This window comes from Moschus berezovskii, chromosome 3 (genome assembly GCF_049115385.1).
Source record: "Moschus berezovskii isolate FMDL1 chromosome 3, NW_MosBer_1.0, whole genome shotgun sequence".
Classification (NCBI taxonomy): domain Eukaryota; kingdom Metazoa; phylum Chordata; class Mammalia; order Artiodactyla; family Moschidae; genus Moschus; species Moschus berezovskii.
This window is the reverse complement of record NC_142462.1, coordinates 120,835,825-120,861,244: the sequence shown is the minus strand read 5'-3', so window position 1 is coordinate 120,861,244 and position 25,420 is coordinate 120,835,825. Positions and strand designations below refer to the sequence as shown.

Genomic DNA, 25,420 nt, shown 5'->3' with positions numbered 1-25,420 from the left:
GGTCATAACTTTCCTTCCAAGGAGTAAGCGTCTTTTAATTTCATGGCTGCAATCAGCATCTGCAGTGATTCTGGAGCCCCCAAAAATAAAGTCTGCCACTGTTTCCCCATCTATTTCCCATGAAGTGATGGGACCAGATGCCATGATCTTAGTTTTCTGAATGTTGAGCTTTAAGTCAACTTTTAAACTCTCCTCTTTCACTTTCATCAAGAGGCTCTTTGGTTCTTCTTCATTTTCTGCCATAAAGGTGGTATCATCTGCATATATGAGGTTATTGATATTTCTCCCAGCAATCTTGATTCCAGCTTGTGCTTCTTCCAGCCCAGCGTTCCTCAGGATGTACTCTGCATATAAGTTAAATAAGCAGGGTGACCATATACAGCCTTGATGTACTCCTTTTCCAATTTGGAACCGGTCTGTTGTTCCATGTCCAGTTCTAACTGTTGCTTCCTGACCTGCATACAGGTTTCTCAAGAGGCAGGTCAGGTGGTCTGGTATTCCCATCTCTTTCAGAATTTTCCACAGTTTATTGTGATCCACACAGTCAAAGGCTTTGGCATAGTCAATAAGGCAGAAATAGATATTCTTCTGGAACTCTCTTGCTTTATCGATGGTCCCTCGGATGTTGGCAATTTGATCTCTGGTTCCTCTGCCTTTTCTAAAACCAGCTTGAATATCTGGAAGTTCATGTTTCATGTATTGTTGAAGACTGGCTTGGAGAATTTTGAGCATGACTTTACTAGCGTGTGAGATGAGTGCAATTGTGGGGTAGTTTGAGCAATCTTTGGCATTTCCTTTCTTTGGGATTGCAATGAAAACTGACTTTTTCCAGTCCTGTGGCCACTGCTGAGTTTTCCAAATTTGTTGACATATTGAGTGCAGCACTTTCATAGCTTCATCATTTAGGATTTGAAACAGCTCAATTGGAATTCCATCACCTCCACTAGCTTAGTTCGTAGTGATTCTTCCTAAGGCACACTTGACTTTGCATTCCAGGATGTCTGGCTCTAGGTGAGTGATCACACCATCGTGATTATCTGGGTCATGATGATTTTTTTTTGTACAGTTCTTCTGTGTATTCTTGCCACCTCTTCCTAATATCTTCTGCTTCTGTTAGGTCCATACCATTTCTGTCCTTTATTGAGCCCATCTTTGCATGAAATGTTCCCTTGGTGTCTCTAATTTCTTGAAGAGATCTCTAGTCTTTCCCATTCTATTGTTTTCCTCTATTTCTTTGCATTGATTGCTGAGGAAGGCTCTCATCTCTCCTGCTTTTCTTTGGAACTCTGCATTCAAATGGATATATCTTTCCTTTTCTCCTTTGCTTTTTGCTTCTCTTCTTCTCATAGCTATTTGTAAGGCCTCCTCAGACAGCCAGTTTGCTTTTTTGCATTTCTTTTTCTTGGGGATGATCTTGATCCCTGTCTCCTGTACAATGTCACGAACCTCCGTTTAGTTCATCAGGCACTCTATCTATCAGATCTAGTCTCTTAAATCTGTTTCTCACTTCCACTGTATAACCATAAGGGATTTGATTTAGGTCATACCTGAATGGTCTAGTGGTTTTCCCCACTTTCTTCAATTTAATTCTGAATTTGGCAATAAGGAGTTCATGATCTGAGCCACAGTCAGCTCCTGGTCTTATTTTTGCTGACTGTGTAGAGCTTCTCCATCTTTGGCTGCAAAGAATATAATCAATCTGATTTCGGTGTTGGCCATCTGGTGATGTCCATATGTAGAATCTTCTCTTGTGTTGTTGGAAGAGGGTGTTTGCTATGACCAGTGCGTTCTCTTGGCAAATTTCTGTTAGCCTTTGCCCTGCTTCATTCCGTGCTCCAAGGCCAAATTTGCCTGTGACTCCAGGTGTTTCTCGACTTGCTACTTTTGCATTCCAGTCCCCTGTGATGATATTTAGCTATTTTAGTGCAACTATTAAAAAAAATCTATACATCTTAAAGAGTACAAGAAAAGACTAGTTATATATAACCTGTTTGAGAATTTTTTTTTATTCTCTCAGCAAGCACACTGTCAGTTGAGCTTCTAGCTAGATTCAAATTAAGAGTTTTATAAATCTGGGAGAAGAATGAAAATAAGGGTTTTCAGCAAGTTTTATACCTTATCTCCCTGAATAAGCTGATATCCTGCATGCTACAACATGTCCGTGATTTCCAGGTAAACAAATCTATGAGAAGAAACTTAACAAAGTGGATAAGACAAATATATAGATGATTTTTTTAACATTTTTGAACAAAAGAGGCATACTTTTCCCTAGTATATTAAATGAAAAATAATATTATTCTAAAATGAAGCTCTTTAAAAAGTCATAAATTATCTGACTAGAAGAAAAGGGCAAGAGCATAAAATTCACTGGCTGTTTATAATAGTTAAAAAAGTAGCTAAAATATGTAAGGATACAATTTAATACTAGCCTTGAATCATACTTTAAAAATACATTCTCTCTTGACTCTGATTTAACATAATCTTGTAAAATAATTTCAGTTATACAATTTCAACTAGCAATCTAACAAAAGGTAGCATAAAATGCAATTTTGAGCTGATGCAAATACAGAGTTACTAAATTCAGCCTGATAATTTTTGAAAGAGTGGTTTCTCCAAATATCTGAAATAAAAAGAATGACTTTGCATCAGATTCCTGGTCAATGTAAATTTCTAAACTGCCTGGCCAAAACTATATCTAAATGTTCTACCAAAGTCAGCTCTAAAATTCATTAAATAGCATAAGTCATTCCAAATGTCTCTATATTTGTCTTGTAAATTTAACCACAACCAGAAGGCAGGTGCAGGCTCTGGTAAGTGAATAACAATAGAACTGTATGAAATACAGATCTGTGTGTATTTTGAACTGTCAAGTGTTTGTGAAAAGGTTACCGTGCATGGTGTGAAAAGGATGTTACACAAGCTTTACATCTTCTGGACTTCTGTTATAAGCTGCAAGAATCTGTTGTTCTCATAGACTCTGAGACATATAGCCTTGCCATTCTGTGGTAACGTGTGGTTATTTAGACCCAAGTTCATGACTCCAGACCTGGAGATTATATTTGTATTTATGATTTCCTCTGCTCTCGTAGGCAAAAAACCTTCAAGTAGACAATTCGGATCCTTTCTGCGCTTGAAAGTGTGACTTTTCCTGTTTAATTCCAGTTTAATTCACTTACTAATCATCAGTGCATGCTGGCTTTCCTTTATGTGGTGATTTTGAAATCTCAGTGCTTGGCAAATTTTGATAAACAGGGCCAGGTGCCTTAGAGAAGCAGTGAACCAACTAACTTCATGCTTTGGAGGAGTAACTGAGTTCTAACTATGTGCCACTCTACAAGGTAAAGAAACAGGCTCTGAAAGATTAAGAAACAGTTTACACGCCACACAACCAGGAGGTGGTAAAATTCAGTACTTTTTCAATTTTGTGGCCAAACTACTCCATATAAAGATGTGTAAGTTAATCATCTAGAACAATACTCTTTTGCATAAATACAGATTATAAAAAGCAGGCACGCAGGCTGGACAAGCACTGATTTGACAGGTGCAGGAAATTCCTTAAGAGGAAAATAGTGCAGTGGCCAGTCACAGTGGATGGTGGCTGCAGCCATGAAATTAAAAGACACTTGCTCCTTGGAAGGAAAGCTATGACCAACCTAGACAGCATAATAAAAACCAGAGACATCAGTTTGCCGACAAAGGTCCATATAGTCAAAGCTATGGTTTTTCCAGTAGTCAGTATGGATGTGAGAGTTGGACCATAAAGAAGGCTGAGCACTGAGGAACTGTTGCTTTCGAACTGTGGTGTTGGAGAAGACTTTTGAACGTCCCTTGGGCTGCAAGGGGATTAAACCAGTCAATCCCAAAGGAAATCAATCCTGAATATTCATTGGAAGGACTGATGCTGAAGTTGAAGCTCCAATACTTTGGCCACCTGATGAGAAGAGTCAACTCATTGGAAAAGACCCTGATGCTGGGAAAAATTGAGGGCGGGAGGAGAAGGGGACAATAGAGGATGAGACGGTTGGATGGCATTATCGACTCAATGAATACGAGTTTGAGCAAACGCCGGGAGATGGTGAAGGACAGGGTAACCCGGCATGCTGCAGTCCACGGGGTTGCAAAGAGTTGAACATAGCTGAGGGACTGAACAACAACAAGAGCCTGACTCTGGGGGTCTGCTTCCTGTGTGTAGAAATTTCTCAGCCAGCATCAGGAGTTATTTACGTATCGGGAAAGAGCAAGTCTGCCTTTAGTTTAACATTTTAAAGTTCATTGGTGAAACACAGCTTATTTTCCTCTAAGAAAATCTGAAGCTATTGCATATGTGAAAAGAAATGACTTGGGTGTAGAAATTTATTCTAAAAGAATGATGGCATTGGTCAATTTACTAGCCTGTGCCTGCTGATTGCTTTGAACTAAAGCTATTTGATTTATTTCACAATATTTGAAATCATATTTATTCTACTTTTCTAAACCTTAGAGTAATTCAAACTTCTCTCTTAACTTTATTTAGCTACCAACATCCACCATATTTCAGCCATCCTAATGAGAGTTTCAGAGGTTTTTTTAGCATCGCACAGGTTGCCACTGCCATCCATCCAAGTTAGATAAGATTAACAGAGGTCCAGAGGGTTGGACAAAACTGTTTGGGGGAGTAGAAGGCTGTCCCTTTCCCTTGCTTTAAAAAGTTCACTTTGAGAAGTAGAAATCTTAAAAAAAAATTCTTTATGAATCTAAAGCTAAATGAAATAAATAATGTATTTGTATTATATTTATCTTCCAAGTCATTTCTTCTACCCTTTCTAATATGTAGAGTTATTTTGTGATCTTATTATAGCAAATACTAAGCCTTGAAAAATCTGCTGTTTTCATATGAGCGCTGACTTTGGAGATGGATGTCAATTTAAATTGGTTTCTCTGGCATTTATTAGTAATTCAGTTTTGCTCTCTGTAATTAATTATGGAATTATAAATAATTCAAGTTAGAGGGGAAATATAGTCTTCAGAATATCCAAATCATTGAAACTACTTTTAAATATGTCAACCTGTCTTAAGAGTCAAAAATGCCATTGTCTTATTACATGAATATAAATCAAGAAAATATTTTTAAAACACTATTTTCTTCATGTAGATTTCCCCTGTGGTCTGTTTTCCTTCATAAAATCCTTTTCACCTTTCTCATTTTTTTTTTACATTTATCCTAAGTGTTTCCAAGACAATCTCTATTACAGAGATTATTGAGACTTTACAGGGACTGCCATCTACATATTAGACAATCAATCAAATTTTAATTTTAATTTGGAAAGGATGCAATTATATGTAGATCATAGTGATTTGATGCATTCAATGTGTAAAAAAGATGTTGACTTTAATTTTCTTTGAATTTTGAATATTAGTAAGATCTTTGGTCTACAAATATCAGATCTTGAACAAAGTTGAGAAAGTATGTGACAAGGGATTAAAAAGCATAAATCAAAAGCATCGGATAAACTCTGACAATTTTATACATTGCTTTTCACATTCTGTTGTGCAAGTAGAGAGCATTTTTGTTCTGTTCTTATTCTGAGCTCCCTAAATATTTCAAGTCCTAATCTCTGCAGTCTGCGGCTTTGATGCTGTGTTTCATGATGTACTAGAGGTTTCATTCACGTCTGTAACATCCACCATTGAGGGTTAGGACTTGTGGCAGGTGGAGCTCTTAACTACTCCCTCCGTTTGTCCCAAGATGCTCCATTTTAATCGCTTTTCTTATTAGATGTTCAACTAGGATTTCATTTGAAGAAGGTACACCCAGCTCAAAGGATATTTGTATCTGATTTTAATTTCAAGTAGAGGATAATCAAGTGTATTTGTTCTTACAATTTCACCATCCTTAAATACTTCCATGTGCTATTTAGCATTTTTTTTCATCATTAAAATCCACTCAATATGAAAAGGCCACGTACTGTGTGAGTCCCATGATATGACATCCTGGAAAAGGCAAAACTATGGAAGCAGCAAAAAGATGGGTGACTGCCAGGAGTTAGGGTGGAAAGAAGGATGAATTGGTGGAGCACAGATGATTTTTAGGGCAGTGAAAATGTTCTGCGATGGTGGATACAAGTTACCATACATTTACCCACACTCGCTGGATGTAAAAGGTAAGAGTGAACCCTGACGGAGACTATGAACTCAGGGTGACAGTGATGTGTCAGTGTACATCCGTCAGATACGCCATTCTTGTGGGGCTGCTGCTGCTGGGGAGGTTGTGTGCATGCAGTAGGGCAAAGGTAACAGGGACACCTGTATATTCGGTTCAGTTTTGCTGTGAACTTAAAAATACTCTAAAATTATTTTTATTAACCATAAAATTAGCTTATTTGTAGTGCCTGGAGAATCCCAGGGACGGGGGAGCCTGGTGGGCTGCCGTCTATGGGGTCGCACAGAGTCGGACACGACTGAAGTGACTTAGCAGCAGTAGCAGTAGCAGTATTATGTTAAACTTGTGTGTTAGTCGCTCAGTCGTGTTTGACTATTTGTGACCCCACGGACTGTAGCCCGTCAGGCTCCTCTGTCCATGGAATTCCCCAGGCAAGAATACTGGAGTGGGTAGTCATTCCCTTCTCCAGGGGAATATTCCTGACCCAGGGATCGAACAGGCATCTCCTGTGTCTCCTATATTGAAAGCCGATTCTTTACCATCTGAGCCACCAGGGAAACCTATGTTAAGTAGACATCTTCACAGTTAACTTCCTAGAATTTCTTATATTTCCAAAAGGGTGCAAAGAAGATGGGTTCTAAGGATAGAATCTACTGGTGAAGATGTTGTGAAGAGTGTTGAAATGACAACAGAGGATTTAGAATGTTACATGAATATTGATAGTTGATAAAGCAGTAACAGGGTATGAGAGGACTGACTTCAATTTTGAAAGGAGTTTCATTGTGGTAAAACGCTATCAAACAGCACTGCATGCTACAGAGAAATTGTTTGTGGAAGAGTCAGTCGATGTGGCAGACCTTCAGTTCAGTTCAGTTCAGTTCAGTTCAGCTCAGTCACTCGATCGTGTCCGACTCTTTGCGACCCCATGAATCACAGCATGCCAGGCCTCCCTGTCCATCACCAACTCCCGGAGTTCACTCAAACTCACGTCCATCGAGTCGGTGATGCCATCCAGCCATCTCATTCTCTGTCATCCCATTCTCCTCTTGCCCCCACTCCCTCCCAGCATCAGAGTCTTTTCCAGTGAGTCAACTCATCACATGAGGTGGCCAAAGTATTGGCGTTTCAGTTTTAGCATCAGTCCCTCCAATGAACACCCAGGACTGATCTCCTTTAGAATGGACTGGTTGGATCTCCTTGTAGTCCAGGGGACTCTCAAGGGTCTTCTCCAACACTACAGTTCAAAAGCATCAATTCTTCTGCGCTCAGCTTTCTTCACAGTCCAACTCTCACATCCATACATGACCAGTGGAAAAACCATAGCCTTGACTAGACGGACCTTTGTTGGCAAAGTAATGTCTCTGCTTTTTAATATGCTATCTAGGTTGGTCATAACTTTCCTTCCAAGGAGTAAGCATCTTTTAATTTCATGGCTGCTATCATCATCCGCAGTGATTTTGGAGCCCCCCAAAATAAAGTCTGACACTGTTTCCACTGTTTCCCCATCTATTTCCCATGAAGTGATAGGACCAGATGCCATGAGCTTAGTTTTCTGAATGTTGTGGCAGACCTTACTGACATCTCATTTTAAGAATTTGACACAGCAGCCCCAAACTTCAGGAATTACCACCCTCCTCAGTCAGTAGCCATCAATATGGAAGCAAAATTTTCCACCAGCAAAGAACTCACTGAAGGCTCAGACGATGGTTAGAATTTTTTTAGCAATAAAGTGATTTTAATTAAAATATGTACATTTTAAAAAATATAATGCTATCACACACTAATGGACTACAGTATAGAATCAACACCACGTTTGCATGCACTGTGCTTAGTTGACCAGTCATGTCTGCCTCTTTTCGATCTCGTGGACTGTAGCCCTCAGGCTCCTCTGTCCCTGGGATTCTCCAGGCATGACTACTGGAGTGGATTACCCCATGCACTGAAACTGAAAGTCACTCAGTCACGTCCAGCTCTTTGCCTCCCCTTGGGTTATAGAGTCCATGGGGTTCTCCAGGCCAGAACAATGGCGTGGGCAGCCTTTCCCTTCTCCAGGGCATCTTCCCAACCCAGGGATCAAACCCAGGGCTCCCGCATTGCAGGAAGATTCTTTACCAGCTGAGCCACAAGGGAAGCCCAAGAATACTCGAGTGGGTAGCCTTTCCCTTCTCCAGTGGAGATTCCCAACCCAGGAATCAAACTGGGGTCTCCTGTATTGCAGGTGGATTCTTTACCACTTTACCAACCAAGCTATCAGGGAAGCCCACATACACTAGGAAACAAATAAACAAACAAAAAAACCCCACACAAAACAACTGTGTAACTTGCTTTATTACAATATTTGCATCATTATTGTTGGTCTGGAACCGAACCCTCAATGTCTCTGCAGTCTGCCTACACTCATAACAAGAGGCTGCAGAAAAAAAACTATGGCCAGAGCTGAAACATTATTGTTCAAAACAGCACATCATACATGCTTTTACATTCACTAAGATAATAAGGCTGGCACATTGAGGATAAAACATGGATGCAATTTTCTGCATCTTAGTTTAATAATAGTTTGGGATTGAATGGTGCCTTTTAATCTACTTTGCCTATTCTTTCTAGAAACTTCTTTGGATCTTCCTATCAACCCCAATTTCTGCGTGTATTCTGTTTCTTTCCTTTATAAACTAATTTTTAATCGGAGTATAATTGTTTCACAATGTTGTTTTAGATTCTGCAGAAGACTCTGATGCTGGGAGGGATTGGGGGTAGGAGGAGACGGGGACGACAGAGAATGAGGTGGCTGGATGGCATCACCGACTTGATGGACATGAGTTTGAGTGAACTCCGAGAGTTGGTGATGGACAGGGAGGCCTGGCGTGCTGTGGTTCATGGGATCGCTAAGAGTCGGACACGACTGAGCGACTGAACTGAACTGAACTGAACTGTGCAAAAATATGAATCAGCTATATACACACCCCCCTCATTCTTGAACCACCTTCCCACCCCTCCACCCCGCCTCCCAGGTGGTCACAGAGCACCAGGCTGGGCTCCCTGCGCTTTACAGCAACTTCCCACCAGCTGTTTGTTGTACACACGGTAATGTACATATGCCAACGCTGCTCTCTCAATTTGCCCCACCCTCTCCTGTGTCTGCAAGTCCGTCACTGTATCTGCAACTCTACTCCTGCCCTGGATGTAGGTTCATCAGTACCGTGTTTCCAGATTCCATGTATACGCATTCATATATGATATTCGTTTTTCTCCATTTCTTCCTGATCTGAGAGTCCTGACAACTCTCCCTCTGTTTTGTTTCTACATTACACCAGGCTTCCCTGCTGGCTCAGGCAGTAAAGCGTCTGCCTCCAATGCGGGAGACCCGGGTTCAGTCCCTGGGTTGGGAAGATCCCCTGGAGAAGGAAATGGTGACCCACTCCAGTCCTCTTGCCTGGAAGATCTTGTGGAGGGAGGAGCCTGGCAGGCTACAGTCCTTGTGGTCACAAAGAGTCGGACACGACTGAGTGACTTCACTTTCACTTTCCTTTCCTATACAGGGCGCCCACGGGCCCCTCAGGGCACAAGCCCCCGTCTTGGGTTACATGCAGTGAGCTTGTTCCTCTTTCTCAAAGACCTGTTGTTGCACGTTGGCTTCCTCCCTACTGCATCTTCTCTATTTTCAGCTCTCTGACCCACTGCTTTAGCTCCCCCTCCTCTCCAGACGAAGTCTGCCTCATGGTTCAGGTCCTGGACTCCAGGGTTAGGCGGCCCCTGTTTATACCACTACATTACTTTGGGCAAGGTAATCAACCTCTCAGCCTTGGTTTCCTTGCTTACTAACTTGACACAAAGACGGTAACTGCTTTACAGGGTTGTTGCAAGGATTACACAGACTAAGTACTTAAACTGGTGCGTGGGATACCCAGGGCTGTCCAATAGCGACAGGCACTGACTTCGGAGCCAGCTGCGGGAGGAGGGTGGCAGAGTCCTGTGGCTGCTGTAACCAGGTGCTGTTACCTGGGGGCCTGCTGCTGCTGCTGCTAAGTCACTTCAGTCGTGTCCGACTCTGTGTGACCCCATAAACGGAAGCCCACCAGGCTCCCCTGTCCCTGGGATTCTCCAGGCAAGAACACTGGAGTGGGTTGCCAATCCCTTCTCCAATGTGTGAAAGTGAAAAGTGAAAGTGAAATCGCTCAGTCGTGTCCGACCCTTAGCGACCCCACGGACTGCAGCCCACCAGGCTCCTCCATCCCTGGGGTTTTCTAGAGTACCTGAGGGCCTAACCCGACAGAAATCTCTGTCTTTGTTTCTTCTCTGTGTGTGTCTATATTTGTATCTCCTCTTTTCACAAGGACACCAGTCATGTTGTATCAGGACCCACCCTAATCTCATCTCAGCCTGATTACACCTGCAAAGACCCCATATCCAAACAAAATCACAGTCACAAGTACTGGACTTAGGACTTAAACACGTCTCTTTAGACACACGATTTAACCCCTGAACAGTAGGGAAGCGACCCTTGTGCTGGACAGTAGCCACCGTCTCCCCTCCCCCCTTCCTAACTTCCTCCATCCGGTCCTTCCTTTTTTTCTCAATTTTCTCACTTGGAACACTTGTCAGATCCCCTGACCTCATTTCCCACATTCTGGTTTTCTATTATCCGATGTAATATTTCAGGTGTGGTCCACTGATGCTTACTACAGAGTCCTGTAATCTGGACACTTGACAAGGCAACATTAGGAGTATTTTGCTTTGTTGTGTATTTCCGTAGCCACATCACACAGATGCCTCATGTTGGGTGTGGAATAAATTGTAACAAGCTGCTTTTTAAAAATTCCTTCTTGACTCAATGGTAAAGAAACTGCCTGTCAATGCAGGAGATTCATGTTCAATCCTTGGGTCAGGAAGATTCACTGGAGAAGGAAATGGCAATCCACTCCTATGCTTGCCTGGAGAATTCCATGGACAGGGGAATTCTCCAGGAACCATGGCGGGCTATAGTCCATGGTGTCCCAAAGAGTTGGACATGACTTAGCCACTAAAACAACAACCAACAACAACATTACTAACAGTTTGTAACCGTCTCTTTCGCTGCTTCAGCCTATTTTTCTTTTTCTGAATGCTCTCTTGAGAGAGTTAATACTGATGAACACAGTCTGACGGCTCCTCGAATTGGAATGGATTGGCAGTCACAGGAAATACTATGTGTAGTCTAAGTGGCTTCCAGGCGTTGCAGCCTGGACCAAGCAAACCAATGGCAGGGTGGACCTGCTGTGGTACATAATCCATCACCAGAAAAAGCCAGAGCTGCCATTTTCCCGTTACCACATTCTCTACCCCACAGTGTCCTTGAGAGACAAAGAAGTGGTCTGAACCTTTCAACAGATGCAGGAGGAAGCTTGGCAAGTGGTCTCCAGCCCTGGGCCTGGCCCGTCAGACAGCGGCCATGCTGGTCTCAAGGATGGGTTTCTCTCAGTGCTGACTCTGAATTAAGAGCAGGACTGAGACACAGTCAACACAAAACCAACACGTTCCTTTAGGAATGGGAAGGCTGCTCCTAGCAGAAGGACTGACTGGTCCATATTATGGTTTTCCTTTCCCTCACGATAGTCCTCAACTTATTTTCCTCCTGTCTTCATTTTTGTTTCAATATTTGTAATTTGCCTTGACGTGCGTATTTAAAATGTTACAAGGATTCAATGTGATTATTGTAACGCTTTCTATACTAGAAATATATACTAGGGATCGTCCGCAATGGGGATAATTTGTAGGTGACTAATTGGGACCTGACAGGATCATTCTTAACAGTTTCCTCTGGAGGGTTTTCCTTCTCTCAAAGGCTTATCAATTCTCTTTGATTTGCACTCACACTCTAAAGCCCCGCCCGTGTCTTGGACTTACTCTGGATTCTTACCAGTGAATCCCTCTTTCATCTTTGTGCACTGCTCTGTGCAGAGTGGGCTCTCAATAAATGTGTGTTGAATAAATCCACTTCAGTTGTATTTATTTTGGCTTGTTGTTGTTGTTATTTAGTCACTAAGTAACGTCTGATTCTTTTGAGACCCCATGGACTGCAGCCCACCGGGCCCATGGCTTGTCCTTTATTAGTCTCAGGAGTTTCTGAAATTCAGAAGCCTAAGAAAACAACAATGAATACTGCATAAAACATGAATCTTCATAAAACTCTGTGTGGAGCTGATACTATTATTCTCATTTTATGGACATGAAAACAGAGGTAAGACAAGTTAAGTACACAAGTTGCCAAAGTCATTCCAAAGTCAAAGTCTAAGAAGCAGCAGAGGTGGCATCGTCTTTTACTGTCACTGTTCTAGCAGAGGGAATAGTAGATACTCACTGAACAATGCATTAAATGAGTGAATGAAATAAATGACTCTCAAAAAATCTATTTTAAATTAACAATTGCATCCAGGTCCTTAGGAAATAGGATAATTTCCATGCAATGCAGTAAGCTGGCCAAAATATGTCCAAATAATAATAAGAGAAAATAATAGTGCTTATCATCTCCAGGCATTGTCTTAGCTATGAAACCTTACTGCTAATAGGGCTGCGGCTGTCTGGATCGTGAGGAGTTTAACAGACTGCAGGCAACAGATTGAGGCCAGATTAAGAATGGCCTGCAATGAAGGCTAATGGTGTCTGCCATAAAATAGAGCTATTACAATTGGAAATCCCATAAGGCCCATAACATCCCTCTTTAATTCATTAGTTATTATGAAAATAAGAAAAGGGATAAAGCCTTCATTATCCAATCATTTCTCTGCCTGTCAATTACAATTTTAAAAGGATGGGAAGAGGATCAGGTGCGTGAAACTGTAATGTTGAAGGATCAGGAAGCTGTAGTCTTACATCTGACTTTCAGCAGGAGGCACAGACATTAATGCTAACCCCCCATCCAGTGTTTCTGAGGACCACATGTCCGGACACATAAGCGGATATTTCTGAGTCTTCAAAATTACTTTCATCAGCAGCATAATCACCCAACTGAAGGATACCTGATCATAGGTAAGAACAGGCAGCCAATCCTCGCTGGTCAAGAGGACCATACACAGAAGACCTGGCCTGTCCTCTGCATATGCTTGAAGCTCCTCTAACAGCAAGCAGTACTCAGGCAGGAGTGTGAGTTGGCCCTGAGAACCTTTATGGAACATCCTTTTCAGTTATCTGCAAGGCTATTTTATCAGTCAACCCTGACTTTATACCAACACGAAAGAGAGAAAAAAAGTTTTGCAGCATCTTTTCAATTACATTAGCACAGTAGAAGGTAGACCTATTAGCTTTCTATTGCTGCCATAGCAAATTATCACAAACTGAGTGGTTTAAAACACGGAGTTATCATCTTATGGCTCTGTAGACTGGGCTTCCCTAGTGGCTCAGACAGTAAAGAATCAACCTGTAATGTGGGAGATGTGGGTTTGATCCCTGGGTTGGGAAGATCCCCCAGAGGAGGGCACGGCAACCCACTCCAGTGTTCTCGCCTGGAGAATCCCCATGAACAGAGGAGCCTGGCGGGCTACAGTCCATGGGGTCACAAAGAGTCCAACATGACTGAGAGACTAAGCACAGCACAACACAGCTCTGTAGACTGAAATTCCCACGTGAGTCTGACTGTGCTAAGATTAAGGCCAAGTTGTTTTTCTGGAGCTTCTATGACAGAATCCATTTTCTTTTCTTTTCCAGCTTTTAGAAAATGCCTACATTTTTTGGCTCATGGATTCCCTCTTTCTTCTTCAAAAACAGCAATATTCCATCTTTCTGGTACTTTTCCTGTCATTAGATATCAGATTTTTTTATGATCATAGCTGAGACTCATCTGATTAGACTGGGCCACCCTGATAATCCAGGATAATCTCCCATCTCCAGGTTCTCATCCTTAGCCACATTCTGAAAAGTCCCTTCTGCCAGGTAAGGGACCATTTTCACAGGGTCTGAGGATTAGGATGTGAGCATCTTTGGGAACCATTATCCCCCCACCACACTGGCTTCCAGTCAAAGTGCATCATTTTCAGTGCTGACAGACAGGTGGGCAAATACTATCACCCAAGCTCATTTCCTCAGCTTTTCCAAACATTCTATATTTCCACCTCAATCATTTCCCTCCCTGCATAAGAGAGTGAAAAAGCTGGCTTAAAACTCAACATTCAGAAAAATAAGATCACGACATTCAGTCCCATCAATTCATGGCAAATAGATGGGGAAAAAATGAAAGCACTGACAGATTTTATTTTCTTGGGCTCCAAAGACACTGCAGATAGCGACTGCAGCCGTGAAATTAAAAGGATCTTGCTTCTTGGAAAGAAAGCTATGACAAACCGAGACAGTGTACTAAAAAGCAGAGACATCCCTTTATCAACAAAGATCCATATGGTCAAGCTATGATTTTTCCAGAGTTAATGTATGGAGTTGGATCACAAAGTAGCCTGAGCACCAAAGGATTGATGTTTTTGAATTGTGGTGCTGGAGAAGACTCTTGAGAGTCCCTTGGACAGCAAGGAGATCAAACCAGTCAATCCTAAAGGCAATCAATCCTGAATGTTCATTGAAAGGACTGATGTTGAAGTTGAAGCTCCAATACTTTGACTACCTGATGCAAAGAGCTGACTCACTGGAAGAGACGCTGTTGCTGGGAAAGATTGAAGGCAAAAAGAGAAGAGGACAGTAGAGGATGGGGTGGTTAGACAGATTCACTGTTTCCATAGTTTCCCCATCTATTTGCCATGAAGTGATGGGACCAGATGCCATGATCTTAGTGTTTTGAATGTTGAGTTTTATGCAGCTTTTTCACTGATGAAAATATGATGATCAATTTTGTCTTTCAATGGGACACAGAGTAAAGAAATAAATAGGCTTCATCATGTGTGGATTCCCTACGACTCACACTGACAACCTGCTCACTGTTGCTTCATCAGCACTTTGCTTTCAACTGAGTGATGCATCTTTTAATTTGAGCCTTTTCTCATGATTGATTTTTAGGAAGAATGCAATTTTTTTTTCCTGGAAAATATAATAGCAGCTTTCCCTCTTTTTAAAGCATGTTGGACACAGGGATGCTGATGGAAAATGAACTGTGCTTTCTTATAAATCTCTCTTGGATGTTAGCTCTGTTTTTTTCTCAAGATCACTAAATAACATATTCTGTTGAAGTCCATTTAGCATTCTGTGGGTAGTAGTATCTATTTCGGGAACCCATGGCACATTCTGAGCACTTGACAGGCTCACACCTGATTAATCCCTCTCCCTTTCCTGTCATCAATATTATTTAGGGGCACTGGTCAAACCATATTGACACTCTGCTGACATCTTCTCTGGTGCCCAATTACCTTTCTGTCAGGATACAATCCAAGAGGTGACAGGAGAATTCTATGCTGTGCCAAGCAAGTTGGCACCAAAACGTCCCTGAGAGAGAATATAATATATCATTTTTATGCTTCTTCTGAAAACTAAAAGAGACATCTCCCTGTCCTCGATGCCAAGGGGTCTTTTAACTCACAGGCTGTGTTGTACCTTGAGCTATCCAGCACCTGCTGGATGAGCCTGGCTGATACTTTCTGTTTCACATCCCGAGGTGGATTCCTAATGAAACAGCAGAGGCCCTTCCCTTGGGTTTTTAGCCTGACCCACTTATTGGAAAGCAGTTCCTCTTCTGAACGAGTTTATCTGCTAGGTTTTTTGAGGAAAGTCCTGTTCAGATGCGTCTTTACAGTACAGAAAATCTGGCCAGTGAACTTCAGTAGGGTAAGTATAAGGAGTAAAATACACAGGGCTGTAGAACCTTTCTGCAGTCCATTCTGGCAATGCTGTGATACTGAAGCGCATGCTGTGGGGCAAAAAAGGATTAAAATAAAGTTTTCTTTCTCTTTCTTCATTTTAAATTTTAAGATGGCCTTTATTCAATCAAAAGGGCATCTGCATTTATCTATCTAAAAGGGAACTGTATCAGTAGCTACTCATTTTAATATTTTATATGCACATACACATTTGAGTATTAACTACTGTCTTGGCCTGTTTATCAACCAGAAGAGCATTACTCATAAGTGAGACATCATGACAGAACTCTGAGTGTGTGATGGGAGTGTGCTTACGGGACATAGTCAAAACAATGACAAAATAAATGTTTGGGGAGTATTTACCGGTGAAATACAGATGTGCACTCTCACTCAGGAGTGTCCCCTCATTTAAGCATCAAATCTATCATACAATGTAGGTGTCACCATTTTAATTCTTTTCTAAGGAAACAATCACAGAAAGCTTTTGCTTGAGGGTCACTAAGCTAGCCACAGAGAGAAGACTCAAAACCAGATTACATTTAGAAAATAATTTTATTTATGATAAAATTGTACTTTTCTCATGGCTCAGATGGTAAAGAATCTGCCTGCAACGCAGGAGATTGAAGTTCGATCCCTGAGTGGGGAAGATCCCCTGGAGAAGGGAATGGCTACCCACTCCAGTATTCTTGCCTGGAGAATTCCATGGATAGAGAAGCCTGGTGGGCTCCAGTCCATGGGGTCATAAAGAGTCAGACATGATAATACCTATATTGTATGATAGATTTGATGTTTAAATGAGAAGATACTCCTGAGTGAGAGTGCATATCTATTATTTCACTGGTAGGATAGGTTAGGTTTAGTTGCTCAGTCGTGTCTGACTTTTGCGACCCCATGGATGGTAGCCCATGAGGCTCCTCTGTCCATGGGATTCTCCAGGCAAGAATACTGGAGTGGGTAGCCATTTACTTTTCCATTTCACTGGTAAATACTCTCCAAACATTTATTTTGTCATTGCTTTCACTACTTTCATGACAAAATTACTCTTAAAATCAAAATGAGATTTTTTAAAAACCAAATAAAGAACAGCACAGAGGTGAGTAAAAGTAGATAATTGAAATCATACACTCAAGTTCATGGCAGCATTATTTAGAATTGCTAAGAAGCAGCAGCAAACCATGTGTCTGCTGATTAAAGACGAAATGTAGTATACATATACAAAGAAATAGTGTTCAGACTTAAAGAGAAAGGAGATTCTGATACATGCAACAACACAGTGGTCATGTATGAATGTGAGAGTTGGATCATAAGAAAGCTGAGCACCAAAGAATTGATGCTTTTGAACTGTGGTCTTGGAGAAGTCTCTTGAGAGTTCCTTGGACTACAAGGAGATAAAACCAGTCAATCCTAAAGGCAATCAATCATGAATATTCATTGGAAGGACTGGTGCTGAAGCTGAAGCTCCAATACTTGGGCTGCCTGATGCAAAGAGTCAACTCACTGGAAAAAACCCTGATTCTGGGAAAGATTGAAGGCAGGAAGAGAAGGGGACGACAGAGGATGAGATGGTTGGATGGCGTCACTGACTCAATGGACATGAGTTTGAGCAAGCAGTGGGAGATGGTGAAGAGTAGGGAAGCCTGGCGTGCTGCAGTCCATGAGGTCACAAAGAGTTGGACACCACTGAGTGACTGAACAACAACAGCACAAAAAAACCTTGAGGACATTATGTTAAGTGAAATAAGACTGTGTGATTCCATTTACATGAGGTGCCAGAATAGTAGAATCCATAGGGACAGAAAGAAGAATGGTGGTTACCAGCAGCTGGGCGCAGGGAGAAATGGGGAGTTATTTTATAATGAACAGAGAGTTTCGATTTTGCAAGATGAAAAGACCTCTGGAGATGGATTGTGGCATTGGTTGCACAACAAAGTGAATGTAGTTAATACTACTGAACTATACTTAAAAATTTGGTAAGATAGTAAATTTTTATATATATATTTTATCACAGCTTTAAAAATTGGAAGAAATGAAATCATACTGTATATAGTACAAATGTTAAAATTTCTACAGACTTCATATCTTGCTGGTTAACATCTAAGCATGAGTTTGGAGTTTGTCTGTCCTGGGTCTGCATCTCTGCTATCCCTCTTGTTAACTGTGTGACCTTGTGGAAGTAATTTAAGCTCTCTGGGGTTTAATTGCCTCATTTGCAAAATGAGGAAAAATAGCACCTTCCTCATTGGGTCAATGTGATGTTTAAATGGCATGATACATTTAAACACTTTGGAACAGTGTCTGGTGCATAATTAGCACTCAATAAATGTTCATTATTGTTATTGTTGAACAACATGAGGGATGAGAATGCACATACAGATATTTCACTTTGAGTAAAATTGAACACGTTTCACAGAAAAATGTTACCCAGAAAATTAGATGAAATGATCAACGATGAAAAAAATGTAGAATGATTTCTTTTCAAAGCATTCCAAATATTTTGCTGTTAGTGACTGGATAATAAACTGAGCTGATCACACATGAAGGTTCTGGTTTTGAAAAAATGAAGAGATTCTGCTGCCTATAAACATTGTCATGGATTATTTCTGGCCTAGGACAAAGCTCTACAGACACGTCAGTTCCTTTCAGGGCCCATGGAATAGGGCACGGCCAGTTAGTATGTGACCGGCCTTTCTACCAAGGAATTCTCCAGGCAAGAATACTGGAGTGGGTAGCTATTTCCTTCTCCAGGGCAATCATCCTGGGTCAGGATGATTTCATCCAGATCTCCTGCATCACAGGCAGATTCTTTACCGCCTGAGCCACCGGGGAAGCCTATTGAGGTGAGAACTAATTACTAATTGTACCACAAAGACTGTCCTCCCATGTCTGTGCTCATCTTGGCCAGGAAACCATTTTCCAGAAATTCTACAAGTACAGTGCGAGACGGGCACTGAAGCAGCGAATCGGCTGTCTTCCCTGCAGCTCCATTTTGGAATCACTAGTGTCCGATATGATGATTTAGCTCATTGAGTCAGGCTGTCCGAGGCTACGAATTACCCAGTGGAGGGCACTTAGCTGAGACCAGGCTCGCTTAATTAGGATTCTGGCACTGTAGGTGGGAATATTTACTATTGCTGTGAATAGTAAATCATAAATGTTAAATTATACCCAATCTCAGAAATAACTCTGCAAAACTTCTCAAGGCATAGATAATCAGGCAATTATTGAGATGGTTATAGTTCTCGCAGCCCATTGCCACTTTGCTGTGAGACAGAAGTATGCTCAGAGCTACAATCTAATTTATCTCGGCTCCATTTTTGTGTGTTTTACTCTAGTAAATAAGAATAAATGCTTAATCTAAGCTTTAGAGTCTTTTAAAAAGAACATATAATATGTGGTCTATTGTTTAAGCTTTAAATTTAAAACTTACATATAACTAGTGAAAACGTTAAATTCATATATCATTAAAAAAGATAAAAACAACATGAGTAGTCTTCCTAGATCATGATATTGTAGAAAAACACTGGAGTGGAAGTTGGGAAATCTGGGTCTTAGACTTCTCTCCACTTCTTATTTCCAATGTAATTGGAAGTAAAATTTTCCTGGGCCCCAGTTTATGCATCTGTGCTTTAAGAAATTTTCACTGATTCCATCAATCCTACTCCTGGACATATACCCATACCAAACTCAAATTAAAAAAAGATACATGCAGCCCAATGTCCATAACAGCACTATTTACAATAGCCAAGATGTGGCGGCAATCTAAATGTCCATAGACAAATAATGGATAAAGAAGATATAGTACAAACACACAATGGAATATTACTCAGCCATAAAAAAGAATGAAATAATGCCATTTTCAGCAGTATGGATAGACGTGGAGATTACCATACTAAGCAAAGTGAGTCAGAAAGAGAAAGACAAATACCATATAACATTTATATGTGGAACCTAAATGTGAGACAAATCAACCTATCTATGAAACAAAAACAAACTACAGACCTGGAGAACAGACTTATGGTTGCCAAGGGAAGGAGAGATAAAGGTATGTATGTATATACATACATATATATATTATATATTATACATATATATAATATAATACATACACATATATACACACATATACATATAATATACATATATGTTATATGTATATTATACATATATAAATACATATATACACACGTGGATATGTATATACGTATAACTGAGTCACTTTGTGTAACTGAATCACTTTGCTGTCCAGAAGAAATGAACACGACATTGTAAATCAACTATATTTCAATACAATTTAAAAAAAAGAAAGTTTTTAATGATCTAAGCTAGAGTTCCATTCATCACTTAGGTAATAAAAATAGCACACCCTACTTCAGTTTTAAATGTTCATTCACGACAGCACTTTGCCAGACCTTGACATGAATTGGGAAGTACTATCTACATTTTGCAGATAAGAAAACTTAGAGAAGTGAAACGCCCTGACTTAGACTCACACTGAGGAAAGGGCAAAGGAGAACTTTGTACCCACTTTGGTCTCAGTTCAATTTAATCAAATGATTTCTCGGATTGAGGTACGGTTATTGGTAGAAGCGACTTTCTTAGCTGGATATGGATCCTGAAAACATGAGATTCAGCAGAACCTCTGCTTTTATTGTTTTTTGCTGTTGTTCAGTTGCCAGGTCTTGTCTGACTCTTCGTGACCCAACGGATTCCAGCATGCCAGTCCTCCCTGTCCTTCACGATCTCCTGGAGTTTGCTCAAACCCATGTCCATTGAGTCGGTGATGCCGTCCAACCATTTCACCCTCTGTTGTCCCCTTCTCCTCCCGCCTTCAATCTTTCCCAGCATCAGGGTCTTTTCCAATGAGCCGGCTCTTCGCATCAGGTGGCCAAAGTATTGGAGCTTCTATTTTTACGTCACTACAGACGACTCACTGGAAAAGACTCTGATGCTGGGAAAGGTTGGGGGCGGGAGGAGAAGGGGACGACAGAGAATGAGATGGCTGGATGGCATCACTGACTCTGTGGACATGAGTTTGAGTGTACTCCGGGAGTTGGTGAGGGACAAGGAGGCCTGGCGTGCTGTGATTCATGGGGTAGCGGAGAGTCGGACACGACTGAGCAATTGAACTGAACTGAACTGAACTGAACTGAACTGACAGACGTTGTCTCACACGTGTGAATTTCACATGGGTGTGTGCACCAGATTCCTTTTCCTGAGTCTTCAGCTGTCCCCTGTGCTGGGATGAAAAGAGCTGGATACCAGTGACCTTGGAGCTCACACTCTGTGTAGCCTGGACAGTGAGCCAGCTAGAAATGCTCCTTGGTTCTCCCCATCATGGAGCGGGGAGACTGCAGGAGTCTACTTCCTACCTGGGTTCTGGCTTCCTCCCTCTTCCAGCACGACCCCCAGACAATGCAGTAACCCCCTGGTTGTGCGCTCAGCCTTCCTCGGGGCCTAAGAATCTGATGGCTCCACTGACAAAGCTGCTCTCATTCTTGCCCTGTGAGGTGGGAGAAGCCAGGAGTTCTGTGAAAGCCTGTGCTCAGCACAAGAGCGTGGTCCAGCATCTCTCAGAGCTGATGGGTTGACGGACCTAGACTTTCTCTTCTCTTCATGATCTCTGGTTTGTAAGTTTCTCTGACAAAGCCTGCTCTGTGTGATTGCCTCATGGTGTTGTGGAAGTCGACTCGCGCCCTGTGGCACGGCAGGTCGAGAAAGCACAGGCACCTCTTTCCCTGGTGCCTTTTCATTTCTTAAGATTCGTTTGGAACTGGTAAGAATTTCAATGAGAATTACATAATTAAGAATTTCAATCAGCTATGTATCTACACTGTACAGTTCACAGAATATTAGAATATTTTCCTATTCCACATTCTATTTAACTCTCACAACAGTCTACCAGTCAAGATTCAGTTTTATTATACAGACCACAAACCTAAACGTAAGACTGGCTAAAAGCCTCCCCTCGAAGTGGCAGATGTGCACCTGCATGTAAAGTTTTCTGCTTCCAGGAACTTTGGTACACATCTCTAGAAACAAATCTATTCATTCTGAAAGCATCCACAGCATTTCCAGCTGCTGGTGAATTCAAAGCCCAAGAAGACATCACCAAAAGCTTTATTTCTTGTGCCAAATAGGAAAGACCATTTCAGTAGCTGTTTATTGTTATTGCTTTTACTTTTCAGTTTGCTCAAGATACAGTGCCCCTACTATGAGACATTAGCCATCTTCTAGGAGCAAAAGGGTGAGGATATCTTAGGTGCTACTCAGCCTGAAAGAAACAATACATCAGCCGTATCCAAGTCCCTGAGTAACTGGGAAAAATTACAGTCTAATCAAGAGCTCGCAGAGGCAGGTGTCTGAGTGAGGCTGCACAGGTCTGCCTACAGTGTCTTCTCATGGATGAGTTGAATTCAGGTATGTTCTTGGAAGTGCATTGCTCTGAAGCCTGAATGTCTTACCAGTAATCCCATGAATGGTGCCTCTCTGGGTTTAGACATGGTGTTATGCTGGCGCTGCAAACTTAATATTTTCAAAGCTGAACCCATCATCTACCCGCTGAACTGTTATTCCCTTACCTGGTAAGGAATTGAACCATTTCCAGGTGCCCAGCGGGGAGCCTACCAGACCCCTCTCTTTCTTCTCGCATAGTCATAACTATCAAGTCCTGGAGGTACCACTTCCCGAATCTCTCACATATGTTCCACCATTTCCACTGTCTGGACCTCAATGCCTTTCAGGAACTCTCGTGACTTCCTTTTGCTAGATCTCTTCCCCACTTCTCCCACCCTTTCCATCAAGGTTACCTCCACAGGGCTCACTGCCAGTAAATCCATCTCCTACCACCCACTGAAAAGAATGGCAGCTCGAGTGTTTGCTGCCCAGCTGCTCAGCCTCACTGAGCCTTCTCCTTTCTTCTCCATGTTACATCCCAGATCTACGGCCCTGATGGCTCCCCAGACTGGCTGTCCTCACTCCTGCCTCTCCTCCAAGTCAATCTTGCAAGGAAGAGTGTGCCCTGCAAACTCTTACCTCTCTTTCAAGCATCCCTGACTCAAAAGGCCTGTCCTAGCTCCTCTCAACTCTCCTTCAGTTGGACTTCAATTTCCTTGCACTGGTTTTGTTGGACCCTGCAATGTCTTCATTAGAGAGCTAGTTGTATTATGCTGTCTGTCTCTGTGTGTGTGTTTTCCCAACTAATTTCTGAGTCCTTGAGGACAAAGAGCATGCTCTATTTGTCACTGTATCCTGAGCCCTTGGGATGATGTCTGACAAAAACAAATTCCACTTGGATTCACTCATTAGATCTCCCTTTTCCTTATGAATATCTCAACTTCCCTCCACGGCAGGACAAAAGCACTGAACAGTGTGGGTTGCTTGAACAATGAACCATCTGGGAACAGCACTCTCTCTTCTGGTCTGGGAGGCTGCACCAAAGTCTGCTTCCCGAAGGCTCTGTGAGTCAAAGCTGAGCAGACAAATGAATGTGAGCGAACCCGCAGAACCTACTTACAGACACACGACTAGTAACAAGTGACAAGAACATAGGTCAGAGCAGCCTCTGCTTTATTCCCAGAAGCTAGAAGACTCCCTGGCACACAAGAGTTCCATCAATATCAACATGCGTGAAGGACTGACTGCATTCAGGACAGACTGCCAGACTGAAAAGTTACCGTCGAAGGCCGGGTCTTTCTGATTTCATTCTCCTGACTTCTAGTCTCTCCATAGTGTGTCAATGTGTGTATATGTGTGCATGTGCCTGTAGACACATCTTTCAGACAAAATTAAAGAGTGAATATATCGTTATTTCCTCTTGACTATAAACCACAGTTAAAGAGTAATGACAGCTATTTATACACATGCACAGAAATTCTAGGCCACTGAAATATATAGCCTCTGTAATAATATAATTTACTAAAAAAAAAAAAAAAATGGCTTTTGGAAAATAGGTAGGCATCCGACCTGACAAGCATACAACTTTACACGCAGAACTAGTTTGCAGTTAACTGGTAGGATGAACTTATCTTGTAAACTGTCCTCTACATTCAGTTCAGTTCAGTCGCTCAGTCGTGTCCGAATCTTTGCGACCCCACGAATCACAGCACGCCTGTCCATCACCAACTCCCGGAGTTCACTCAAACTCATGTCCATCGAGTCGGTGATGCCATCCAGCCATCTCATCCTCTGTCGTCCCCGTCTCCTCCCACCCCCAATCCCTCCCAGCATCAGACTCTTCTCCAGTGAGTCAACTCGTCGCATGAGGTGGCCTCTATGTAGCTAGTATCAATTAAAACCGGGGCGACCGCAGGCAACTGTGGTCTGTTACATGAAGAAATTCGGGGCTCTGCTCTCTGCTGCCACCCAGAGGCGGGGATGGAGCACAGCCGCCTCTTCCATGTCAGAAACAGACGCTATTGCAAGATGTGAGCTTTATGGGAAGAACCCGACTCAGGCTTGCATTTTCCACTCAAAACTTCTGGGGCCTTTTCCCCCACAGAATGACAGCTGATTTATCTTTATCTATTACGGACACAGACACAGCCATTCGCCGTGAAGCAGGACAAAAGCCAGTAGAGGGATGAAAGAAACCCCAAATAGATCTTCTTTGAACTGATTTGTATCAGAGTTATAAACAGTTCAAGGCGTGAAAGAAAAGCAGACCGGCAAGCACTGCTGCTGAAGACGAGAGCAAAGCACAATCTTCCCTTTCTTTCCCACCTCTGTCTTTTTTTTCCTCATCCAGTTCCTCAAAGCAAACACTGTAGGCGGTGGGGGCACTCACCGTGGAGGCTGTTTGTGCCCTCACACGCCTGCACACGGCTCCCTGCCCGCGGCCACCCCCTGTATTGTCACAAAGCACATTTTATAATGCAAATCACTGTCTACTACCTGCCTCATTATCTTCCTCTCTGAATAAAATATGAATACATCAATTATGTGTTCTTCTATTTCTAAATGCAAACCCTTGTAGCACTGACCTCTTTCGGCTTTTATAGTTTTCAGAACGTTCCTGACATTTGTCAGCTGGGTTAGTCCCGAACCTTTCTAACCTACTCTCCTATTATTTCAGCACTTCTCACACTTCCTCTCCCATCTAATTAGCCTGGCCTCCCGCCGGCTGGGGGCGCTCGAGCGCCGGGCCCGCACTCACCACTGCTTGCCGTCCGCGTCACAGTTGCAGTAGTATCTGGGGTCCGTGCAGTTGCGCTCAATGCCGCAGGCACACTTCTGAATTCCAGGCCCAGAGCCTCCCCAGTAGTAGTGCTTCTCGTTGGCTTTGCCAACCCACCAGGTGTAAGGGCTTCCGTCTACAAGAAAGGGGAAAAGCACACTGAGATGGGACCCGCACCCAGCCACTGTCACGTCACAGTTACAGCCCCCAACCCAGGAGCCGCAGGGCTCTCTGATACCCTTAACACCACTCAGCCCTCTTAGAAGTCAGGGCATTTCAATTAATAGGGAAATGTAATAAGAAACTTCAGAGGGAATGGTAAGCTCAAGCTTTCCCACCAGGATA

The 25,420-nt window shown here is 42.3% G+C and overlaps 1 protein-coding gene across 1 annotated transcript in view; it reads right to left on the bottom strand.

The window, feature by feature from the left end:
- CNTNAP2 (contactin associated protein 2) overlaps nt 1–25,420 on the bottom strand; it is a 1,655,962-nt gene that overhangs the window by 476,797 nt on the left and 1,153,745 nt on the right. The window contains exon 14 of the mRNA XM_055420199.2: nt 25,055–25,211. Coding sequence (XP_055276174.2) covers nt 25,055–25,211 — 157 coding nt within the window. The remainder of the gene's footprint in view (nt 1–25,054; nt 25,212–25,420) is intronic.